The sequence below is a fragment of the Prionailurus viverrinus genome, chromosome A3, assembly GCF_022837055.1.
Source record: "Prionailurus viverrinus isolate Anna chromosome A3, UM_Priviv_1.0, whole genome shotgun sequence".
Classification (NCBI taxonomy): Eukaryota; Metazoa; Chordata; class Mammalia; order Carnivora; family Felidae; genus Prionailurus; species Prionailurus viverrinus.
This window is the reverse complement of record NC_062563.1, coordinates 4,064,618-4,087,362: the sequence shown is the minus strand read 5'-3', so window position 1 is coordinate 4,087,362 and position 22,745 is coordinate 4,064,618. Positions and strand designations below refer to the sequence as shown.

General features: G+C 56.8%; 1 protein-coding gene across 3 annotated transcripts; it reads left to right on the top strand.

Moving 5' to 3' along the window:
• The first annotated feature begins 482 nt into the window (after positions 1 to 482).
• On the top strand, positions 483 to 22,311 carry EDN3 (endothelin 3). 3 transcript variants are annotated; one of them, XM_047854552.1, is made up of 5 exons: positions 483 to 894; positions 1,521 to 1,809; positions 16,964 to 17,137; positions 18,091 to 18,168; positions 20,693 to 22,311. In XM_047854552.1, exons 1-5 carry the CDS (start codon positions 843 to 845, stop codon positions 20,727 to 20,729), a joined length of 630 nt encoding a protein of 209 aa, XP_047710508.1. In that variant the 5' UTR covers positions 483 to 842; the 3' UTR covers positions 20,730 to 22,311. The 3 variants fall into 3 exon arrangements, with proteins under 3 accessions (XP_047710508.1, XP_047710509.1, XP_047710507.1); XM_047854553.1 differs by having other exon boundaries at positions 20,689 to 22,311; XM_047854551.1 differs by lacking the exon at positions 20,693 to 22,311 and adding an exon at positions 19,158 to 19,696.
• Positions 22,312 to 22,745: the final 434 nt, after the last annotated feature.

Genomic DNA, 22,745 nt, shown 5'->3' with positions numbered 1-22,745 from the left:
CCGGGCCGCCCAGACCCGCTAACCTGCCTCTGGGTTGACTTTGCTCCCCTGCCACCGCCCACACCCGCCGGCTCCGAGCTCCCGGGAGAGGCAGGGAGACGCTGCCTGCCGGTGCCCGTGAGTCACGAGTGTAAAGTGCACCCGGGGCCTTGGCAGGACGGTCTGTGCCAGGGTGAGGTGTCACTGGGCGACCACGGAGAAATGCTGCTCTCCAGGAGACCCTGAGATAAAAGATAACAGCCTCCCGGCGCGCGGCCGTTAATCGCCGGCAGCGCTCTGCGGTGGGAGCTGCAGGTCCCGGGACAGCGAGGCGGCGGGGGGCGAGGGGGAGCGCGCGCGGGTGCGTGTGCACACGCGCGCGTGTGCGCGAGCGTGCGCCGCGCGGCCTCCCGGCCCCGCCGCGCCCCCCCCCCCCCGCCCCCGGCGCGCCGCCCCCGCCCCCGGCCGGCTGGGTGCGCCTCGGGCCGCCGCGCCGCCCGCTCCCCCCTCCCCGCCCCCCGCCCAGGCGCTGGGAGGCGACCCCCGACGCGCCCCGGGTTCAAAGGCCCCGCGCGGCAGCCCCAGCCCCTCCGGGGGGCGGGGAGGCGAGGGGGTGGTGCGGGCGCCAGAAAAGCCCGAGCCCACAGCCGGCCCGGCGCGGCGATGGGCAGCGCGCTCTGACGCGTGTGAGCGGCGCAGCCAACTCCCGGCCCGGGCGCGGGGCGCAGCGAGCGAGCGAGCGAGCGAGCGCGGGCCTCGGACCCCGCGGCCGGAGGGCGAGGCCGCCGCGCTGGGCCCAGCGCCCTTTCTCGGCCACAGGCGTCCGTGCCCCCGGCCCGGTGCCCCGCGCCCGATCGGGGTTCATGGAGCCGGGGCTGTGGCTCCTGTTCGGGCTCACGGTGACCTCCGCCGCAGGTAAGCGGGCGGGGCGCGGGCCACTCCCGGCGCGAGCGCACACAAAAGGACCCCCGGGCCGGGGGGGCGCGCGGGAGGGTGCGTGGTGGGGAGCGGTCCCTTGCCTGGGTTCGCCCCCCCACCCCCGGAGGCGCCCGGGGGCGGGCTGGGGCCGGAGATTGGGGGTGGGGGCCGAGCGGGGCACCGACCCCCCCCCCGGGGGGGGGGTGGGCTCTGGAGGTTGCGGCCCACCGGAAAGCCAGAGATGCGGCCGGCCCCGCGGACCGGGTTGAAGTTTTCACGAAGTTGGGAACTTTTCAAAAAAGTTTGCCAACTGTTCAGAAACTGTGCAAAGACGATTGCAAAGTTTTCAACGGGCGCAAGTACCTTGCGGACTTTGCGGAAAGTGAAAATAGCTTGCAAGCTTTTCCCCGAGTCATGCACGCAACTCGTAAACTTTTCCGAAACTGTGCACGTAGCGTTTGCAAACTTTTCAGAACATGTGGCAGAGCTTGGAGGCTTTACAGAAAGTGCAGCAAGTTTGGTTGTCCCTCTCCCCCAGGCTCTTGGGAACGGTGGGGGTGTGAGTCGGGGGTGGGGGCGGGGGGTTCTGCACGCTCAGGAGCCCCTCCATCTACCTCCTGCAGGATTGGTGCCTCGCCCCCAGCCTGGGGACGCTGGCAGGAGCGGCGTGCCTGGGGCCCCGCCTGCAGCCAGATCCGAGGGGGACATCGAGGACACCGTGGCCACTACAGCAGTGCAGAGTCCAAGTCCCAGAAGCCCTGGGCAGGAGCAGGAGCCAGGGCGGTTTGGGGAACAGGCGCCCGAGGGGGGTCCCGTGCACCGCCGAGCGAGGCGCTGCACGTGTTTCACCTACAAGGACAAGGAGTGCGTCTACTATTGCCACCTGGACATCATCTGGATCAACACTCCTGAGTGAGTCCGCCGGGTCCTGGGTGGTGGGAAGTGATGACAGGGCTGGGGGCTCCCAGGCCCGGCCCACATCCTCGCCCCCCATCCCCTGCCCCGGGAGCACCTTAGCCCATTCCTGCCAGGTCAGCCGGGAGCCTGCCCTGGCACGGCCCCCAGCTCTCGCCGCCCCCCCACCCTGCTCCCCATGCCGCCGGCTCAGGCCGGGTCTGCAGGTCAGGGATGTGTCTCCTATCCCCTTTGAGGGCCTGGCCGGGAAGAAACCCAATCTCAGAGTTTCTGATCCGGTGGAAGGGGGAGCCCTCCCTCCGAGAGAGGTGAGCTGGCCAGAGGGATTAGACACCTGAGAAGTCTTTCTTCGATTGAGGAAAGTTATCTCCTGCCCCAGGGGCTAAATGGGCCCCCCTGCCCCCCGACCCTGCCAGGCTCCAAGGGGTTTCAAATTCCTCGAAAGCAGCGTGCTCTCCAGAGAGCGCAGGGGTGGGCCTGGCAGGGCCCGGTGGAAACTTCCCAGGCAGGGTGAAATTCCATGGGCACTAGGCTCCTTTCTTCCTGGGGGTGCAGTGCCGACTGGTCCTGCCACAAGCTGGCCTCCATCACCCAGTGTCGCCCACCGCCACCTACTGCCACAGACGGCCTCCCCGTCTCCCCTCCGGCCCCTAGGGGCTCTTACTGTAGGACCAGGGCAGTGCCACCTGGAGTCCTGGGGTCTGGAGTCCACCTTCCAAGGCCATGGGTAGAGAGTGCGCTCTGCCGTGGGAGGATTTGAGTGTCCCCCATTCACTTACTCGATTTGGGAATCTCCTTCTGCAGAAACATCGCCTTACAGACAGTAAAGAGGGCTTGACCTTGCTCTGGTCACCTGCCTCCTGGGCTTTGTCTCCCCCGAGCTCTGAAATCTGGGACTCCGTGTTCGGTTCCCCAGGTGTTCTTGGGATCTCTTGGGACTCCTGCTGGTGCCCTACTGGGGATTCCTGTTGAGGAGCTGGCGGTGAATGGGGACCTTTCGCTGGGAAAGGCGACTTTGCTGCTGTGTTTGGGGCCACCCCGATTCACGTCCCCCACGGCTTCCTTCATCCCCAGCCTCTGAGCACGCTAGGTGACAGCTTTGATGGGCTCACCCGCCACGTTTCATGAGCCCCTTGCAGAAGGAGGCACCGAGGAGGGTACCCCTGAGGGGGCGAATAGCTTTCAGACCAGGTGACAGGATCTCTGAGCACATCCGGGGTAGGTCTGGAAAGTGACCCCATTATGCCAGAGCGGCAGACGGGGCCAGCTTCGCTGAACCACCTCGACACTCGCACGGGGGTCCCAGGCTCAGAAGGACCCACGCTCGGTTTCAGTCAACACAGGACTGCGTCTTGCCTTAGCCAGGGGCCCAGGCTGTGCATATGGAAGGAGAAAGGAGAGCCGACTGAATCAGGGGCAGCGGGCCTGGGGCAGAGGAGAGAGGGAGGGGGGCAGGAGAGGGTTCGGAGACCTCCCCCGTTCCCTGCTTGTCACCGGGCTCCTGGCCGCGGCTGGAGGCCTGATTGCTTGAAATGCGCCCAAGGGGCTCAGCAAACGCCCTCTGGTCTGTTGGCAGCCGTGTCTCGTAATTCCGAGTTGTCGCGTATGAAGCTGTGGGCCTTTGACTTTTTTAATTTTTTAGGGCGGCCTCCTCGCTGGCGTCCTCCCTCGCGGTGTGACCTCTTCCCCTCTTTCCTGACCCCGATTCGTTTTAAACACTAGGCAAGAAGGATGAACTATGGTGTTTGAGAGCTCTGTGTACAAAAAAAATGACAGCAGACAGATGGGCACTCTGAAGCAAGACAAGCAAAATCGCTTTTGTAGGGAAGCTTTCTCCAGATGCTCTGCGTCCTTCCTTCTTTCCCCCACCACTCCCCTCGCCCGCCTCTCTCCTTCCCTTTCTTCCCTTCCTTCCTTCCAAGACTCTATAGATTGGTAGACAGGTCCGTAGACATCTCGGACAGGACGGGAACGTGAGAAAATGGGCTAGGGACAGGGGACGTGGGCCTTCGGAGGATGGAGGAAGGACACAGCCGCCGAGCTGAGCCAAAGGGGCGACGGTGGAGAGCAGCGAGGTCTTTTCCGGGTCCCTCTCCGTTCCTGCCCCCGCCTCCCGTGGCAGACCCTCCCGGTCTGTGGAAACTTCTCCCGCGTGTGATGTGCATTCTGGCCTCGCCGCTGCGCCGGGAACCGCGGGGGCCTTGATCTTCATGCCTACGTCGAGAGTCTTGACTTTGGGTGACGTCGCGGCGTGTGACATCTTCCTGCGGCCCCTCGTGTTGCGCGAAGACGGACCCCACAGTCCTTCTCTGCCTCGGGAGGACATGGGTAGGCGTTCCGTGAGTGTGGTCGCTCGCGCCGTGTCCGAGGACCTGAAAGCTGCAGGTGGACCGTGCGAGGTACCGCCGAGGCCCCTTCTGCATCCTCGGTGGAAAGTCGACGTCCGGTGAGGGCTCGAGAGACCAGGTTCGCGAAGGATCTCGCGGGTGGAATTGCTGAGGGTGTCTGGCTCTGCCACAGACTTTTACGGGCTTCCTTCTTGCAGACCGAGCTCGGCGAGCGCTCTCTGCCGGGTGCCCTCTGCCGGGTCCGTTCGGGACCGCCGGTTGGCTTTGCTTAGGTCCGGCCGCCTGGCGCTTCTTCCTGTCTTCGCCGTCACTGAGGTTCGGGTCTGCCGTGCTTCCTCCCACAAACAAGGCTTCTTGTTCCAGCGTGCGTGCACGCTTTCCAGAGGCCCGTGCCTCCCAGCAGACGCGTGCGGGAATGTGGATTTTTCTCGGGGGGTGTGGCCCGTGACTTCCATTCAGCCTCTAGGAAGTGTGTGGCCGGCCCCAAAGAGGAACCAAATGTGTCCTGGGCAGGTGCACTTCCTGGGCTTGTGGAGGCGTGGAGCCACGGCACAGGGTGGTCTTCGTGACTCCCCTTGGCTGTGTCGGGGAGCTTTCGCCCCTCCCCCGACAATCCCACCATCGCCCACAAAAACGGGAAAAAACCCTCCAAATCAGAGAAACACATATCCCATCTTAGGATCGTGGAAAGCTTGCCAAGAATAAGATAACGGGGGAAGAGGTGGTGAGGAAGTAGCGTGTGCGCTTACACACATGTACACACGGGGCCGTCCTCTGCGAGTGCTTGAGAAACAGAAGTGTCCTCGAGCCCAGTGGGGGATTGTGCTGGGGTCGCCAGAGAGAAAGAACTAATAGGACACGTGTGTGTGTGCGTGCGTGTGTGTGTGTGTGTGTGTGTGTGTAGAGATGTCCGTGCAAGTATGTGCACATATGCCCACAGGAGGCATTCTGGAGGCAGAATTCTTTCCTCGTCAGGCACCCTGGTTTTGTTTTGTTTTGTTTTGTTTTTTTCCACTAAGGCCTTCGACTGATTAGTTGAGGCCCACCCACATTACGGAGGGTAATCTGCTTTACTCAAAGTCTGCGGATCTTAACCTTACATCTAAAACAAATACCTTCTCGGCAACATCTAGACTGGCACCTGACCAAGTATCGGTACGGTGCCCTGGCTAAGTTGACACATAAAATTAACCCCTCTGTTCCTCCCACTCTGTTCCCGAGAACTGATGGCACCTGCTGTCTCTTCATCGCTCCAAGGACGTAGTGAGGGAGAGGCGTTGTGTGCTGTGATGGGGAGCGTGTTTTCCAGACGCAGCTCTGGGCCACGTGAACCGACCAGGGGGAATGCATTTATGGAGCGGGTCGTGCGGACGTGTGCAGTCTCGACTGTGGCGGAAAATCTGGGATCTACGGCCCCTGCTCGTGGGAAGGCACCAGACGCAGGCACTCTGCCCTGTGTCCTGGCTGGCTAGCGGGCTGACTTGGGTGTGGTGACCCTCTCTGAGCGCCCCCTGGGTAAGGTGCCAGCGCCAGTGGGACCCTGGGGTGGCGGCCTCCCAAGATGACCCGCCCGCCACCCTCGCTGCGTCAAAGCCTGCCACGCTGACTCGGCCCAGCGGGAATGACGTTTGTGTTGGGTTCTTTTCGTCTCCCAAAGAAGTAGAACAGAAACACTTGAACTTGCATTTTCATGTATTTTAGCACAAAAAGGCAACGCTGCCTTCGTCGTTGCCTCCTTTGTCGTTCAAGAAGGTCACGTTCACGTTTGCAAGAAGGCGCATTCCACGCGTTAGACCGTCCCAGGGAAATGGACGCACTTGGGACCCCAGCCTCCTGCCGATGCGAGGCCCGCTGCCCACCCGCGGTGCGATCGCCCGCCCCCTGAGTCGGGACTGGGCGTATTGTTGTAGCTGGTGAGGCGGAGGGTCGGAGTGTTTCTGGCCGTCGTGATAATCACAGCGACACAGACGATGACGACGATGGCGGCCAGTGTTGACAAAGACCGACTCCCGTGTGTAAAGACGTGTGACAGTGACGCCAGAAGGGAGAGGGGACACGGAATGTAGTGAATATATCGCCAAGACACGACCATAAAGATAACGGTACCACCTCTAGGCCGGGGCCAGTGCCTCCTGCCATGCCCCATGCTGCGGTTGGGGGGCGCCCGTGAGCAGAAAGTTCTTGCTCAAGTACGGCTGAGGTCACCTCCTTGGACCGGCCGCCGCAGGTCTTGCCTGGCCTAGGAGTGGGGGGTGGGGAGGGGTTAGCACTGAGCGAGCCACACCATCTCCAGCCCTCAGTGGCGCTCCTAAAAGGTCTAATTGGCACAGGGTTGACAGACCGGGGGGTAAAGGTGTGCCTGGCTGCCTCCAGCTGCCGATAAGCGGCTTGATAAGGACACTCCGGCCAAAGGTTATTCCAGGCTCCGTGAGACTTGGTTCTGCCCTTTCGGCCCCTCCTTGCTTTCTCTTGCTTCCCTGTCCCCTTGGTAAATCATTGGAATGTTTGGGGCTTGGCATTCTGTGTAGGCATTGGCCTGGGGCTCCCCTCCGTTAGTGGGGAGGTGGGGACAGCCACCGGGGTCTGTCATTTCAGGATAATGTGAACGGCCAGTTTGGAACCTGTTTGTTAAGTGCCTCATGGCGAGGTCTCCGTAAGGGGTCTGTCCGCGTTCTCCTGTGCTCGCCCGAGTAAACGCCGGGCCTCTGGTCTGCGGGGACGACCCTGCCCAGGAGCCGAAGGGGCTCTGCCAGGAAGCCATTCCAGGAGACACTCTGCGCGCTGGTTTACAGAAAATAATTCGCCTTGCGCCTGCGAGGAGGACACGGGAGAGAAGATGCTGTCGGCCAGACTGGACGTGAGTTTGAACTGCTGATGGTTTTGCTTGACTTTGTGAGCCTTTCTCCCTGTGGGAACCGTGTCTGTCTCCTTCGAAATCTGGTAAATGTTCAGATCCAAGTTTTGAGTTCAGGTACCGTGTCCCTGGGGACACTTCACGGCAAGATACGTCTTTAGGAGTTGAGGGCCTTGGGGCTAAGCCTCAGTTTGTTGGAGAGGTCGGTGCACGGAAGGTGACCTCACTGTAGGGGTCGCTGGGCCCCAGAGCCCCTTTCTGTGCCCCGGGGTGGGTGTGAGTAGGCCGGGGGGTGGGGTGCAGGGGCAGAGACGGGCTTGGTCAAAGCGCAGCAGATCCCCGCGATGACAGGGGCTCGAGGCGAGGGGCAGTTTGCTTTTCAGCAAGAAAGCGTGGAAGGAAAGGCGTGACCCCGTGTGACCCCGGGGGGGGCGAATTTGGGTCTCTGCTAGATGAAAGGGACCTCACAGCTGGGAACTTGGCCTTAAATCTGAAGGCAGGTGAAAGGCTCTGACATCTCCTGTCTGGTTTATTCCTGCAAGAATTTAAAACAAAGGAAGCTGGGAAGCAAAAGGCGCTTTCCTTCAGGAGGCCCTGTGGCTGTGCTGGGGCCTCGCCCGGCTTTTCTGCTCCAGCGCCCAGGCCCGGGCCTCCTGGGGACCCGCCGCACCGCCGCGCACACCCCCAGGCGGCCCTGCGCGAGAGGCACTCCGCCTTCGGCAGGAGATGATCTCTCATTTCTGTGTCACCTGTCAGGTGGAAACGTGGTGCCGTGAAATGGGACACGCGCACTCTTGCCCCTACTGGGGACAGGAAGGGAGAGCTGTCTTACTGCCAAGGGAGGGCCGCGTGACAGAGTTTGGGATGTAAACTCCTGCCCACCCAGCAAGTGTCCCTCGAGCGGACCGACAGCGGGACGGGGTATCTGTCTGCCTCTCTCAGCCGCCCCAGCTTGGAGCCTTGGGGAGGCCAGAGCTTTTGGAGAGCTTGTCCAAGGGCTGGGAGGTGCAGACCTTCCCTTCTTCTATGGGCTGCTCGGCCCCGACCGGGCGGGAGGCCTCGACACACAGTAACCCCAGAACGGGGCAGCCGGGGAGCCCTGTGTCCCAGCCCAGCAATTTACAGAAGGAAACATTCATTTCAGGAGTCCCTGAGAGGCACGAAGGCCAAAGTGGCAATGGGGCAAATGGCCCATGGCGGGGTGTGTGTCCGGGGGGGGGGGGGGGGGGGGGGACAGCTCCACCCACGCCTCGGGGAGCGTAAAAGTTCTGCCAAAGGTCAGAAGCAAGTCAGCGAGAAAGCAGAGGTGTGTGTATCTGTCCTGGACTGTTTCCACGGGTGTTGGGCAGGGTCGAGGATGGGGTGAGGCCGGTGACATCCCTGAAGGTGTGCCCAAGCGTCCGTCGTAAAGATGAATGAATGTTAATGCGGTACTTAAAAAAAAAAAAAATTGGGGCGCCTGGGTGGCGCAGTCGGTTAAGCGTCCGACTTCAGCCAGGTCACGATCTCGCGGTCCCTGAGTTCGAGCCCCGCGTCAGGCTCTGGGCTGATGGCTCAGAGCCTGGAGCCTGTTTCCGATTCTGTGTCTCCCTCTCTCTCTGCCCCTCCCCCGTTCATGCTCTGTCTCTCTCTGTCCCAAAAATAAAAAAATAAACGTTGAAAAAAAAAATTTAAAAAAAATTAAAAAAAAAATTAAAGCCAGAAATTCATGATCAACAGAGTATCAGCATTTGTAATAAAGGCAGGACTGGACATCGCTTACCCGGCCTGCCCCACTCGCCTTGCCCTGACCCCAACATTGAGTTCTCGGTTGGCGGCAAAGCCCGTGTCTCTACAGGGACTCAGTTATTCTTAGTTTGTGGTAAGTGGCCGATGGATCAGGGCTACCAAAGGACATGACCCAAGGATGCAAACAACTAGATCAGGAGGAAAACGAGTCTTTATTATAGTTGCGCTGGAGGGTAGGTCTTTGTTCAGTCGGATTTTCCATCCTTACGGTGGAGTTTCCTGAAAATTAGCAAGAGCGTCTTCTCTTACTGTGGATTCTTTAAAGGGATGTGTGATGGCGTCTGTATTTTCTTTCTTTATCCCTCTGCGAATACCTCTCCATCCCCGAAAAAGGATCTTCTCCTTATGTTACCTCCACTGTTTCCACTGCTGGGAACTATTTTGAGCCACATCTGTGTGGCTTTGCGTAAACTTGTAATGAGGCCGTGCCAGACAGACGTGGGATTGCCCACATTTGCCCCGGAATCTGTTAGGGTCACGGGGGGGCTGGGGAAGGAAACCCCACTTGCACACTTTCGGGCCATACGAGACGGAGGGGAAAACACGCATCTGCAGGGTTCCGTAGACGGCTTCATGCCCCACGTAGCGGAAGGCTTTGTCTCCCCGACTTCTGTTTTGAGCCGTGACTCTCAAAAACCTCACAGCACACCATAAGCACGGAGCATTTTTCTGCTCCCCTTTCCTTGGACCCCTCGTGCCTCCAGATCTCCTTCCATGGGTGTGTGCTGTGTTTGGGAAGAATGTGCCTGTGTCCCAGGGAGCAGGTGCTGTGATAAAGTCTGTGGCTTCGGTGTTATTTTTCAGCTTGTTTAGATGGGAAGAGGACACAAGAGCATGTAAACAATCTAGGCCAACGCGTGGTGGTGAGACCCTGGAGTCTGTTGGGGGACAGGGACCCCCCCCCCCCCTGCCGCCGCCCTGCCATTTAGCTGTGGTTTTATTGCTGGAGTGAAAGGTCGGGACTGCTCCGGCCAATGCTGTTTGGAGACGGGGTGTTGCGGGTGTTTGGGGATCTCTAGGTGGAGTATGGAGATGGACAGACATTTCCAGAGGTCCAGCCAGCCCTTTCCTTTCTCAGGCTCAGAGGAAAGGTACTCCCCGGGGGCTCTCACTCAGTAAGCTAGTCTTCCATTTGGACCAGAAACCTGGGTCAGCCTAGCGACCCTCTGGAGTCCCCTCTGGTGCCTCAGCCATTGATGCAACTGGCTTTTCTGTCGTGCCACTGGTGTGGCCAGCAGGAGCTCTTGTCAAGACATAGATCTTTCACTTTGAGGAATCCGGACACCCCTTCTCTCCAGGAAAAAACCCTCCAGGATGGGCCAGTTGAGGGAAACAATAGAAGTCCGATAAGTCAGCCAAGAAGGCAGTACATTTGGGAGATGGGGTGTGGCCCAGAAATAACGGCTCATTTAGAAGTCACGCCTTCCTTCCTCCGTTCATTCAACACGTACCTATTACTGAGATAATTGAGGTGTTACTGAGCAGCACGCTGAGCCAGATGCTACATCTGTGTGCAGAAGTGAGCAAGACAGAAATGATCAATTGTTCCGGTCGGAGAGGCCCAGTTAATTCTGATCAGGAGGGACAAGAAGGTAGCCAGTAGAGATGTAGAATCGACCATCATTCTTGGGTCTTAGTGATGGGGGTCAGCCCTTCGCAGACTCTGAAAATGTCTCTTATTCTCGTAATACTCCCAAACAAACAGCCAAGTCCTGGATAAGCTCAACTTTTTTTTTTTTTTTTTTTGGGTGGATGAGTGTCCTAAAAAATAGTTAACCACCAACACACAGCACAGTGCTGACTTTTGATATTTCTAAACACTGGAGGATCACTGGCTGTTTTCGAGGCTGCGGGAGGAGGAATCTCCACACGGGCTGGTGGCCGGGCGAGCGGTCCGCCTTGGGGTCTTTCGACGCTAAGATGCAAGGATTTTCTGCAGGGGAAGCAGAGCTACAGATTGCCCGTTCATTTCACGTTGTTTGTGAGCGTAAGATTTGTGTCGTCCCCTTTCGAACCAGAAGGCACGTGTGTATCTTCTGCTTGTATAACAGGGTCGCTGAGGAGCTGTATTTCCTGGTCTGTTTTCTTTCCTGGAGGCCGGAAGGGCCCCCTGGGGGTTGTCTGGCACGAGGCCTGGCCCGCAGCAGACTTGCACAAGCATTTGACGGGTGGACGGGGGATCGATTCGCTGGAGGCGAAGGCTTCCGAGGTGGTCAGCTGAGAGTCTGGGGCTCGGCTCCGGGCATCTTGAAACGGAGGAGAGTGAGTGGTCCGCCTGCTTTAACCTGCCCAAAGCGCGGCGTGATTCAAAGCAAACATTTCACAGTGGGCACACCTGGAAGGAAAGGACTCCAGCCAGCGTAGTTTGCTGGGTTTTGTCCTGACTCCGAACCCACTCTTTTGTGCTTTGTTGCGACGGAGAAAATTTCCGGCAGCTGGAGACACTCTGGGTCTTCCTGTTGAATCCAAGAGGTCACGGTCACTTCAGTCGCAAGAAAGTGAGTTCCGGATCAGCTGGCCGTCACTGGTCACCAGCCACAGAAACCTAGTCTAGACTAATGTGGCATAAAGGACATTTATTGGGAGGACACAGACTGAGAAGAAGAAGCGTCAGAAGCAGGAGGGGGACCGGGACTGCGGGCCCAGGGGCTCCATGGGATGGACAAGGCAGCGTGGGGCCCCCTGGGAAACGGTAGCTTTCTGATCTCGTGTTGCCCCACTCGGGCGTCTTGGGAGAGACAGGATCCCATTTGCCCAACTCGGGTCACCTGCTGAGTCCTCAGGGGCAGGTGAGGCACATTGATGGACAGTCTCGCCGAGACCTCACACGGGAGGGAGGGATAATCCCCCAGAGGAAAGGTAGGCGCTTAGATTCCAGGAGACAAACGCAACCAAGCTTGGCCTCAGGCTCTAGAGGATTCCAGGCTTTCAAGTGCTTTAAGAGGGGTCCTCCTGTCTCTGGGCTTGCGTCCCTCCTGCTTTCTCACCTTTGGGCTCAGCAGGTGCACTGGGTGCTCGTGGAAAAGAATGGCCATAGCCCGTGGCTACTCTCTCCTGTCTTAACTGGTCCAGAGTTCTTTCTTCACAGTTCTCCCCGGTTAGGGGGACCAAGGCAGTGAGCGAAGGTAGGTCACACTTTCTTCCTTGCCCAAGAAGACATTCCTAAGCTCGGGACTTGCCTTCTGTGGAAGGAAGTTCGGGAGACCTGAGATGGGGCGGTCGTTAGAAGGCGCACTGGGGTTGAGAAGTGGTTTCTCCGGGGAGTGGCGGGAGGTATCTGATGACCGCGTGGGCTGCGGGGTCGGCCGGCAGGGTCACACCTTCTGTACAGTATGTTCCCTGGGCCCAAGGGTGAATCTGCCTTTGCTCCCCCTTCCAGAAGGAAGAATGGGAGCAGAGGAAGTAGAGCCTCAAATTGACATTCCGATGGAAGTGAAAACAGTCTGTTTGTGTCAGAGACTGGAATGTGGGCTTGTTAAATTGCAGACGGCTCTATTTATAAAAATGGTATCGAGGGCTGATTTTGTCACTCTGTGACATGTGTGTCCTGTGACCTGTCTGACCCGGTGCTATGGGACAGGCCACCAGACTCAGATGCCCACGAGGGCCGGACCCGTAACACAAATGAGCAGAAGGAAAGGTGTTTGCAGGGATTGGGGCAAAATAGAGCGTTCATGCCCCGTCTCTGACTTTGTCACTTAGGCTTGTGATGACGGTTGAGCCATGTTGGGGATTGGGGTTGGTGTTGACACAGCCTCTGGTTATCTGAGAGAAGCTGGAAATCGGGATGTTCAATTTCATAAAAAATTGTCAAATGAAAAGAAAAACCCTCTGTTGATTGGATGAAACCCATAAATTGCCAAATTGCCAACCCCTGTGGTGGATTAAAGCTGTGTGTGAACAGGGCCACCTTGTCTTGTCTGTCTTGTTCATGGATGTTCACCCAGAGTCCAGTCCAGTCTGATATTTGCTGAATGCTGCTCAGTGGGGTGGGGGGAAAAAACTGGGTTTTCAATGACAATTTGATAAACTTTCCTGGGAGATTAGAATTTGGTCAGTGAATCTCTTTTTGCTTTTGGATTTGGATTTGGAAGTTTAATATTTAACAACATTCGTAGATGACATTTAGGAAAAAGTGGTAAATAAGGAACACCGTGATAAATAACACTGGCACCGCCGTCCCCCATCAATAAGGAACGTACGTAGGTGGCGGGACAGCTTATTGCACAGACAGACACCATGTGAGACGCCGCGTGTGAAGGTACGCCGGAAGGGTGTTCTGTCTTGTCTAAGAGCATTTGGATTGATCTTCTCGTCTGCGTCTCCTTTGTGTGGAGCTCTTGTGTTTTAACCGAAACCCGAACAGAGGAAAGAGCTGCCTACTTTTTGCAAAGAACCGCCTTCTCCAAACCCTGCTGTTGAGCAGTGGGCTAAACCAACTGGCCAGAGAGGGTGCTGGGCAGGGGTTCTGAGCCGAGCGGACTTCATTTTCATCGGTCCACCATTAGGTGCTTCCAGTTCGCTGTTCAAGAAACGTTAAAAAGTGCGAACGGGGGGCGCCTGGGTGGCGCAGTCGGTTAAGCGTCCGACTTCAGCCAGGTCACGATCTCGCGGTCCGGGAGTTCGAGCCCCGCGTCAGGCTCTGGGCTGACGGCTCGGAGCCTGGAGCCTGTTTCCGATTCTGTGTCTCCCTCTCTCTCTGCCCCTCCCCCGTTCATGCTCTGTCTCTCTCTGTCCCCCCAAAAAATAAATAAATAATAAAAAAAAATAAAAAAAAAAAAATAAAAAGTGCGAACGGGCACCGAGACGAGTGAAACCCAAGTGCTTGCTGGACGGGCCGTGAGAAGGACAGAGCGGCCGGAAGGAAGCACGGCAGAGGACGGCATTGCTGCGCCTTCTGGCGCTCTGGCCCCTTACTTGCCCGTCTTTATTGCTTGCTCACACATCTCAAATGCAGGCGGGGTGGGTGGGATGTTCCTGCCTGCTAACAACTCACTTGAATTCCCAGACCAGATGAGTAACAATGAGAGCTATCGTTAGTTTACTGCTAGCTTTTTGCTGACTGTTTCATTATGTAGTGCAGCGTGTCACTCAGTCTGTCCAGCAGCCCTTTTGTAGGTCAGGAAACTGTCAAGAGGGTGGAGTGATCATCGTGTAAGTGCTTCACGACATAAAATGCAGTCACCAGCTCAGCTTTCTCTGTGCTTTGTGTACCTGGCACGTACCCGTATATATTGGCTTATAATGTCTCCTTGACCTGGTTTCGTAGCCCCGGAGTGTGTGAACTCCTGAAGACCTTCCTGTATCCCCATCACGCTTAGAATGATGCTAGGGACATATATATACGTACGTATGTTTTGTACGCGTATATATGTAATGCTTGACACATGTTGGAGATTCTCATGAATTTGTATATGTATGTATGATATCCGTATGTAATATATATGTATAATACGTATACGTTATACACGTATTTGTATAATGCTTGGCAAATCTTGGAGATTCTTTGTAATGAGTTTGTGGTTATCGAACCTTTTAGGTTGGAGAGGATCCTGTCTTATCAGACTGGATTCTCACAACTCCTCCCATTTGCTCAGCCTCGTGCTGGGTCCATGGCAGGTACGGCAGAAGAGACCAGACTTCTCCTCTTGAGGAGCTGGTGAGCCACCTTTAGATCTGGACCCTCAGGTCCCCTGCACTGGGCCCTCTGGGCTACAGGGCTGCCTCTGGCCCTCCTCTGGCCATGTCTCCTACCCCATCCAAGGAGTCTGTGGGACTAAGCGTGTACCCCTTCTAGACCGTGTTCCAGGTGTTCAGGATCCTGGAATCCTTTACCCAAATGTCCCCAAGCCCGCTTCCAGGGCCCGTGCGGGTATCTTCCGGAGTCTGGCACCCAGGGATGGCACAGGGCTCCAGGCTCATCCCCCAAGGTCCACAGTGTGGCCAGGGGGTGGATGAGGCCCCCTTGGTGTGGGGCTGAGTGGGATGGAAGAGAAGGCATGAACCTCCTTGGGTGGCCATGCTCCAGCACAGCTCCAGGATTCTAAATTCAAGCCCGGACGTCCAGGGTGTTTTGAAGCCATGTTTGTTCAGGTAGGAAGGTAGAACTATCTTACTCAAGAGCTTATCAGGTTAATTGAAAACCTTCAGATTGTCGGCCCATGCCTCCATTGGAACTGGAGCCTGGTTAGAGGCCGGCTTTTCTGGGGTCTGGACCACCTTCTAAACCCTTCGTTTCTGCAGCCTCTACCCTCCCCAACCCGTCCTGGAGCTCAGCCAGCCAGCCAGGAGGGGGGGAGCATGCTTGGACCCCCAGGGCTTGGAGCAGGGGTTTCTAGGCCTAGGATGGGGGTGGGGGGAGGAAGCGGAGGGGGCAGTGTCTCTCTGTGAACATTCTTTGAAAATTGCAAGGACTCATTTGCATACGAGCTCCTTGCACTTGACTGCTGGGAAAGCGCTTAGCTTTGCTCTATTAACAAATACCACGTTGCCTTGTTTCCTTACTTGAAACACTTTGGAGTGTTTTCGCCGAAGTCGAGTGGCTGTGCACACGCAAATGCACCATCAGCTGACGGCAATTTCAAAATCGGAAGTCTTCCCGTTGATGGAAACACCGGAGCGTTGTTACTCCTCGTGTGTAATTTTCACCAAGAAATGGGGACCGGGTTTCATGTCAACACTTTGAGACTTAAGGCGGCCCTATTACCGGAAGAACATACCTTTAGCCAGATCCCGCCTCACGACAGTCTCCGTTGTGCTGCCATCCCACTCCTGAGAAGAAATGGGATTTTAGCAAAGGTTCGGCTCAGAACGGGACTGGGATCTGCTTGCTTTCTCCATTTTGCGAGCCAGTACCGAGGGCAGGAGGCAGCCACCTTCTACCCATTGGGAAGGAACCCGCCACAACGCGGAGCACAGACACAAGAAGATGAATGGGGAGCGGGCGCTCCTTTGCTCTGGCCTCCGACCCAGCAGGGGGGGACGTTGGAAGTGGGTTCCAAGCGTCAGGTCACGAGGGGGCGCTCCCACCCCCGCTCCGCCCCCACCACCCCGAAAAGACTCCACGATGTTGATGTGTGTTTCAAATTAAAGTAAATCCAATTTGATTTTATTTTGAGAATCCAGAGAGGATGTCAGAATCCCCTTTGAGGCGGGTGATTGGTGATGCTCCGTGGGGCTCACAGAAACCAAGGTGGCTCATCTTGGAAAACCAGGCCCTGTTGGAAAAGTAACTTTTGGCCACATAAGCTTTCTCTGGTTATTAGCAATTTGTCCCCCAGTCCCGTTCAATGGTGCTAATGAGTTAAGCATATGCTTTTAATTTTTCCCACCACACTGCCGCCTGGCTGTCTTCCCCCTTCTCTGGAGAGTGATGGTTTGGATGTAGATGAGCATAAGGAAAAGACAAATGTTAATTGTTCCAAATGACACCGACAGCCTCGTCCAGCTCCAGCCGTAAGTGAGACGGGTAAACGTTTTCAGACTTCTAAATGAGATTTTTTAAATAAGCCTTTCCCCAAGGACAGTTCCATCCTTGCCTCTGATGTTTGTGTATTCGAGGAAACCCGTGCTTGGAGGCCAGGATGTGTCCACAATGGCCATAATTACATTTGTGTATTCCCGTTAATGCAGACGGCGAGGCGATGTGCGCACACGAGAAATTGGCTGTTGGGCGGGCAGGGCACGGCCGGCCTCGGGCTGGGAGCTGGGCAGGCCTCTTACTGGTATGGATGACCGGCCCCGGGCGCTCGCCCAAGGACGAGGCAGACCAGCGTGTGTGTCAGCCAGAATGTCAGTGTCGGGGGTTCGGGCCCGGGGAGACAGCCCAGAACCTCCCTCGAAGGACCCGGGACTGGGGGCGCACCTCGAGTGCTGACACCTCCTCCCCCAGCGCCGCCCACCGCCCTACCCCCTCGGCCCCAGCCCCCTTGCTGGGGGCTTGGGGAAGACGGCTGAAAGGTTCCCTGCACAGGTTTCCTGAGACCCAGAGCATGGGGGACCACGGGGACACCAGTTCTCAAGGTGTCGCTGGACTCCACCTCTCTTGCTGGATCCACGGTCTCCCAGCCGTGGCCAGCTCCGCCCCCACGGATGCCCCCGGAGTGGGGAGGCCCGTGGCGCTCGTCCACATGCGGCCCTGATGCTGCTCTGTCCTTTGCAGACGGACCGTGCCCTATGGACTGTCCAACTACAGAGGAAGCTTCCGGAGCAAGAGGTCCACGGGGCCGTTCCCGCAGAGCCCACAGCCGTCCAAGCGGACGCTGCGCTGCGCTTGTGTGCGGAGTCGGGACAGCGCCTGCCTGCACTTCTGTACCCGCACCCTGGCCGTCAGCAGGTACGACGTCCCCGTCACACTCACCCCCGTGGTGCTGCAGCTCCGGGCGAAAACAGGCTGGGAGAGTCTGACTGCCGCGCGGGGCGCGGGGCCTGGGGCAGGAGGGCTTGGGTGCGCCCTGGCTGGTGTGGTCCAGTGGGCTGCACACCGCACGTGGGTGCCCTTGGCTCCGGGGGTGGGGGCGGGTGGGTACCGCATCCGGCCCCCTTGCTGCTTTTCAGAACAGAGCCCGCAACATGGCCCTGGCCACGTCTGGTCTGCAGACACACTTGTGGACCACACGGCAACTTTGCCAAAATCTCAGTGGGTTGTCAACATTTAAACGTTGAAGAATTACCCACCCTTGCCACACGTGTATTTTTAGCTTCTCCAAGAGCCGCAGATGGGACGATCTGGTCGCAGGAGGGCCCCGCGTTCCCTCCTGGCCAGTATAGGCTGGAACTGAGGGAGCCACTCACCTCTGAGGGAGATGTGCTGCGTCCATTCCCCTGTATTTGCACATCACCTCACTCTGGGGACTCCTTGAGTTTGAGACCTTGTAGCCCTAACTCTGGCTGCCGGAGAGAGGTTTGTGAATCGGTATGGACCCGGCTAAATGGGCAGACCGCAGGTTTGACGTGGGACGACCGTTGACACGGGCGTCCGCTCAATAGGCACGTGGTGGCCTTAGTAGTCGGGGACCCAGGATTCGCTGTCGGAAACCCCAGGGCCAACTGCGTTCTTCTTCTTGACTCCTTAACATCTGATGAATAATTGAGGGAGTAGACGCTCTACTTTGGTAGAAATCCACCCACTGGGGGCTCAACCTTCAGAAACCGTGCCTGAGACGTGGTCTTTGGGGAATGTGCTACCGTGCTCGTTGGTGGGGAAGAGCAGGTCCTGATCTGACGACCGAAAACCAGCCAGACAGAAGTACAGGTCGATTCATCCAAACCAGCTCTCTCTCCCCCCAGGAACTCAAGGACAGCAGAAAATCCTGACGAAGAGGAACAGCCAGCCGGCGGTGCCGATGGAGGCCTGCGTCCGAGGAGGTGAAGATACTTTCTGAGGCGTCGCACCCTTGGGGACAAGGAGGACGTGAGGGTGGCGAGTGATCTGTGAGGGCAGCCGGTGGGAGCCCCACCACGCGTGGGGCGCTGCACCCACAGAACCGGGCCTCTGGGGACAGAGCAGGCTGAAGCTGTGGTCACGTCATTGCCCTGCCCCCAGCCAGCCGCTCTTGTCACGGGAGTTGACCCCTTGCCTCCCTTGTAACTCTAGAGCAGTGACATCCGGCTCTGGGTTTCGCTGGGCCTGGACACAGCTTGCTGACCCCTGCTGCTCGGAGACACCTCCCCGCCCCCCACCAGCCCCGCCGCCTTCCCTGCCCAGGCTCATCTACCTGGGCCCATGTTTCACTTTTCCCGAAGCAACGTGTGGTCTTTACCACCCCCCACCCCAATCATTTCTTGTTTTCAGCAGCTGATTCTGGATGGGGGGTGAAACCTGGCAGCACACGGTCTATGTCCCCCAGTCGGGCTTATGATTTTTTTTTTTTAACCTGCTTGTCTTTTTTGTATGAGAGATTCTGAGGGTTTCCTGCAGCCAGACTCGGTTTACTTGTCATTCTATCAATCAGAAATTGTTATTAGTGGCTCGCCTACACATGTGCAATGGGACGGTAATTTATGTCCATAATAATAGCCTGGAGGTGGCTTGGGTTCCTACAGGGACTGATCAAGGGGAGATTAAACCCTGCTCAGTATACAGGAGGCTTTCCAAATCGGTGGCAGTCGCTTCTAGTCGTCCGGAGAGATCCGTCAGCATCTGTAATACGAACGGAGAGGAGGGGGGCGGGCGAGGCGGCAGAGAGAGGCCCCGGGAGAGCGTGAGTCAGGCCCCAGCTGGTCCCTGCTTTGCCTCTTTTTGCTTTGTTCTCTCTCCCTCACCCCAAACCCACGCTCCTCTCGGCGAGGACGGGCTGTGATTAAAACCATCCATCCTTTACATCATTTATTCATTCACTCATGCATTCATTCAGCAAAGATGTGTGGTGCACCTGCGACATGCCGGGCAGCGCTCTGGAAGTCGGGGACGCGGGAGGGGACGAGGCGGAGGGGCTGCGTTTGCAGAACTTACAGAATGTGGGGAGCTGACCGCAGACAAATACACTCGTCCCCCCTCCCCCATGGGGGCTTCTTTCCAGACGGACCACGGACACGCCCATAGGTACTGCATTTTTCCCTACACACACACACACACACACACACACACACACACACACCTCTACCAGGACGTCGCATTGATAAATCAGGCACAGGGAGAGAGTAACTATGATACCTGGTCATAAAGTAGGACAACTATGGCAATCTCCTGTAATAAAAGTCACGTGAGTGTGGTCTCTCTTTCTCTCCCAAAACGTTGGGTTTGTACTCACCCCCCTTGTGACGAGGAGAGGTGGTAAAATGCTGCGTGAAGATGTGAGTGAGCTGAACACACGGGCCTGTGACACAGCGCGAGGTTACTGTTGTCCTCCTGACGCTGTGTCGGAAGGAGGAACATCTACTTCCGGGCCGTGGTTGACTGTGGGTAACTCAGGAAAGCAGGGTCGGGACAGGAAGTGCCAGGGCTGGGGGTTGCAGTTTGGGATTGGGTGGACAGGGCGGTCTCCTTGGCAGAATGATCTGCAGGAAGTCAAGGGGTGAGCCAGGGGGATGATGAAGGGGAGGAGAGTTCAGGGAGGGAGAACAGTAAGTGCAAAGGTCCTGTGGTAGGAATATGCTGGGTCTGTTCAAGGAAGGCCAGAGAGCCCCGCACGGAAAAAGCGTGAAGTTGCTTTTGCTGTCGCTGCTCTTAACTGTTCCATTGAACGTCCAGAAGGCGAGGAAGCACGCACACGTGTCCCCACTGGGGCCTGGAAAGGAGACTCTTCCCAGGTTTTCACGATTCGCGTAAAGCTCCCGTAAGAAGCTTTATGTGGGAAGACAAGTCTTTTCTTTTTTTTTTTTTTTTTTTTTTTTTTTTTATTTATTTTTGGGACAGAGAGAGACAGAGCATGAATGGGGGAGGGACAGAGAGAGAGGGAGACACAGAATCGGAAACAGGCTCCAGGCTCTGAGCCATCAGCCCAGAGCCTGACGCGGGGCTCGAACTCACGGACCGCGAGATCGTGACCTGGCTGAAGTCGGGCGCTTAACCGACTGCGCCACCCAGGCGCCCCAAGACAAGTCTTTTCTTATAAGCCATGGTCCCTGCTTTCTTGCAAGACTCGACTTAATAATTCCCAGATAAGCATTCTCAGATTGGAAGCTGCCACCGTCCTGAGCTCGTGATAATCAAAGACGGGACCGGGCTGTGGGGCGCCTCCCAGCGGCCGCCTCTGCTGGTGTGATTCATTCACACCTTCCCGGGTGGGTGGCAGGCTCTGAAATTGCCACGAAGCGCTGGTGGGAAGGGTCACTTCAGAGCAGGGGACAGGGCTAGAGAGGGAGCTGAGAGATGTCCCCTTTTCCAGCCGGTAAGCGCTCTCCTTCATAACGTACCTCTTTTTCTCTTTTGCCCCTTTCTCCAAGATAGGCTGAAGTCCGGGACCGACCAAGCGAGCGGGCCTTAGGCCTCTGGCATCACGTGCTTGCCCGGCGGTGGGCCCCCCGCGCTCTGCCTCCCCCTCTGCTGTGTCAGGAACCCCTGCGGACACAGGCCAGCAGCACCCCATTTCTGGGAGGCCTCAGTTTCCGCTCCTTCCCGGTTCACGTTCCCAGCCTCTTGGAGGACCAGGAATGAGTTTTGCCTGGTGGGGGGAAACCCACTCAGAAGGTCCACACTCAACAGTACACCCCTCACCCAAGAATGCCCCAGCCCCAACGACCCGGTTTCTCTAATGGGTAAAATGATCCCAGATGTGCCCCAGAGCCTGACGCCCGCGGCTCGGGTTTCATGCAGGAAATTGTTTTTGGAGCGCCGTGGCACATCCAGCCGCTTGCTGGCTTTTGACTTCTCTTGGAGTATAAGTGGGCTCCAGGCTGACTTTGCAAATGTAACCACGCGTCCCCTTATAACCGATGCGGCGGGAGCATGCGACGCTCCCGTCCTGACATCCAGAAGGCACGCGCTGTGGGCTAGGGAGGGCGCCAGGCGTCGATTTTGAATGCGGAGCGTAGCTTTGCGGGAGTTGAGGACTTTGAAGCTTCTAGGAGGATTTAGACAGCGATTTTCAGGTGTGCACGGTACCCACTAAAAGAATGTATCTTTGAGAAAGAGAGGACGAGAGAAAAAAGAAACCTTGATGTTTGTGACGAGGAAAGAAGAACACGAGTATGTGTGGGCTTTGAACCCCGACACGTGCGGCTGCGAGCCTGTCCTCGATCAGGTGACCTTCTGAGCCCTCTGCGGACAGGCAGGCCAGGCACTTCCCAGAGAGCCGCAGTAAAAGCCGCCGGCCTCCCCTCCAGGCCATTTGGGTGAATATTCGCTTTCATGAACAAATGTGGATCTTTGGGGAACGGCTTCAAAATAAGCCACAAATGCAAACTCTTTGTAAATTATGTAAATTCCTATTTATCTATGTAATTGGCAACCACTGGGGATTGTAACGCCCCGCAGGTCGCGATCTGTTTCCGCTGTGCTTTTTACGGCCGGCCCAAGATTACCGTGCGTATCCGGCAAAGTATTTGGTGCCAACGTCATTGATGCAGACGCCTCCCCCCCACACCCCCGCCCCCAGCTGGCAGAGAGATGAGAACCCACATGGGAGGCATGCCCAGGTCACCACGCGGGGAAATTTAAGGTGGTGAACGACAGAGCGTTGGCCTTGACCAAATGCTAAATTCTGTGTGCGTTATTTCATGAGCTCTTACGGATAGAAAAGGGAGTACCTATCACCCGGAAAAGGAGGCAATGCTTTGCTAGCAGGACTGTGTACAGTTTAGAGAAGCAACTATTTATTGTGAAACTCTTTATTTCGATTCCTTTATGTGGATCTGTTCAAAGTAAAGCCACTGTGTATATATAGACAGACTTTAAATTGTGTTCTGGATCCAAACGCATATTCCTTAGAGCTTGAGTTACATTTTTAAAACGCATAGGCACCGTTTGGCTCTGTGGCAGGATGCTATCTTGGAGAGAAATTCATCCGTTGTGCTAACACTCAGAAAATACTAACTGTCAAATGCATAATAAAGAAAAAAATGCTCTGATTTGTGGGTTCTTCTCGCTGGTGTTATATGCCTGGTTACACATCAACTTTTCATGGACCTCTGGAGAGCATGGAGGGAGTTATAGTCCAGGAAGTAGAATCCATCCAAAGTCAATTATGGAGGGAGACAAACAAGCGCTGCTTGGATTTTAAGGAAGGAGCGGGATTTGGGGACCATCCGAGGAAGAGAAACAACCCAAGGCGGTTTCGGAAGAGAGAAATTTGGGGAGAGAACCGGCTCCTTCCTCTGGCACCTGTCCCGTTCACCTTGGTGGCACCGCAGAGGCCATGGGAATGCCAGAACAGGAGTCCGGGGACAGAGCGGTCACGGTCAGCAACCCGCAGTTGACCTTCTCAGCCTCTCAGATGGGCATTGTCTTTTGCTTTGCTGCTCACGGTTTGTGGGATTGAGTAGGCTCAAGTGACCACGTTTTG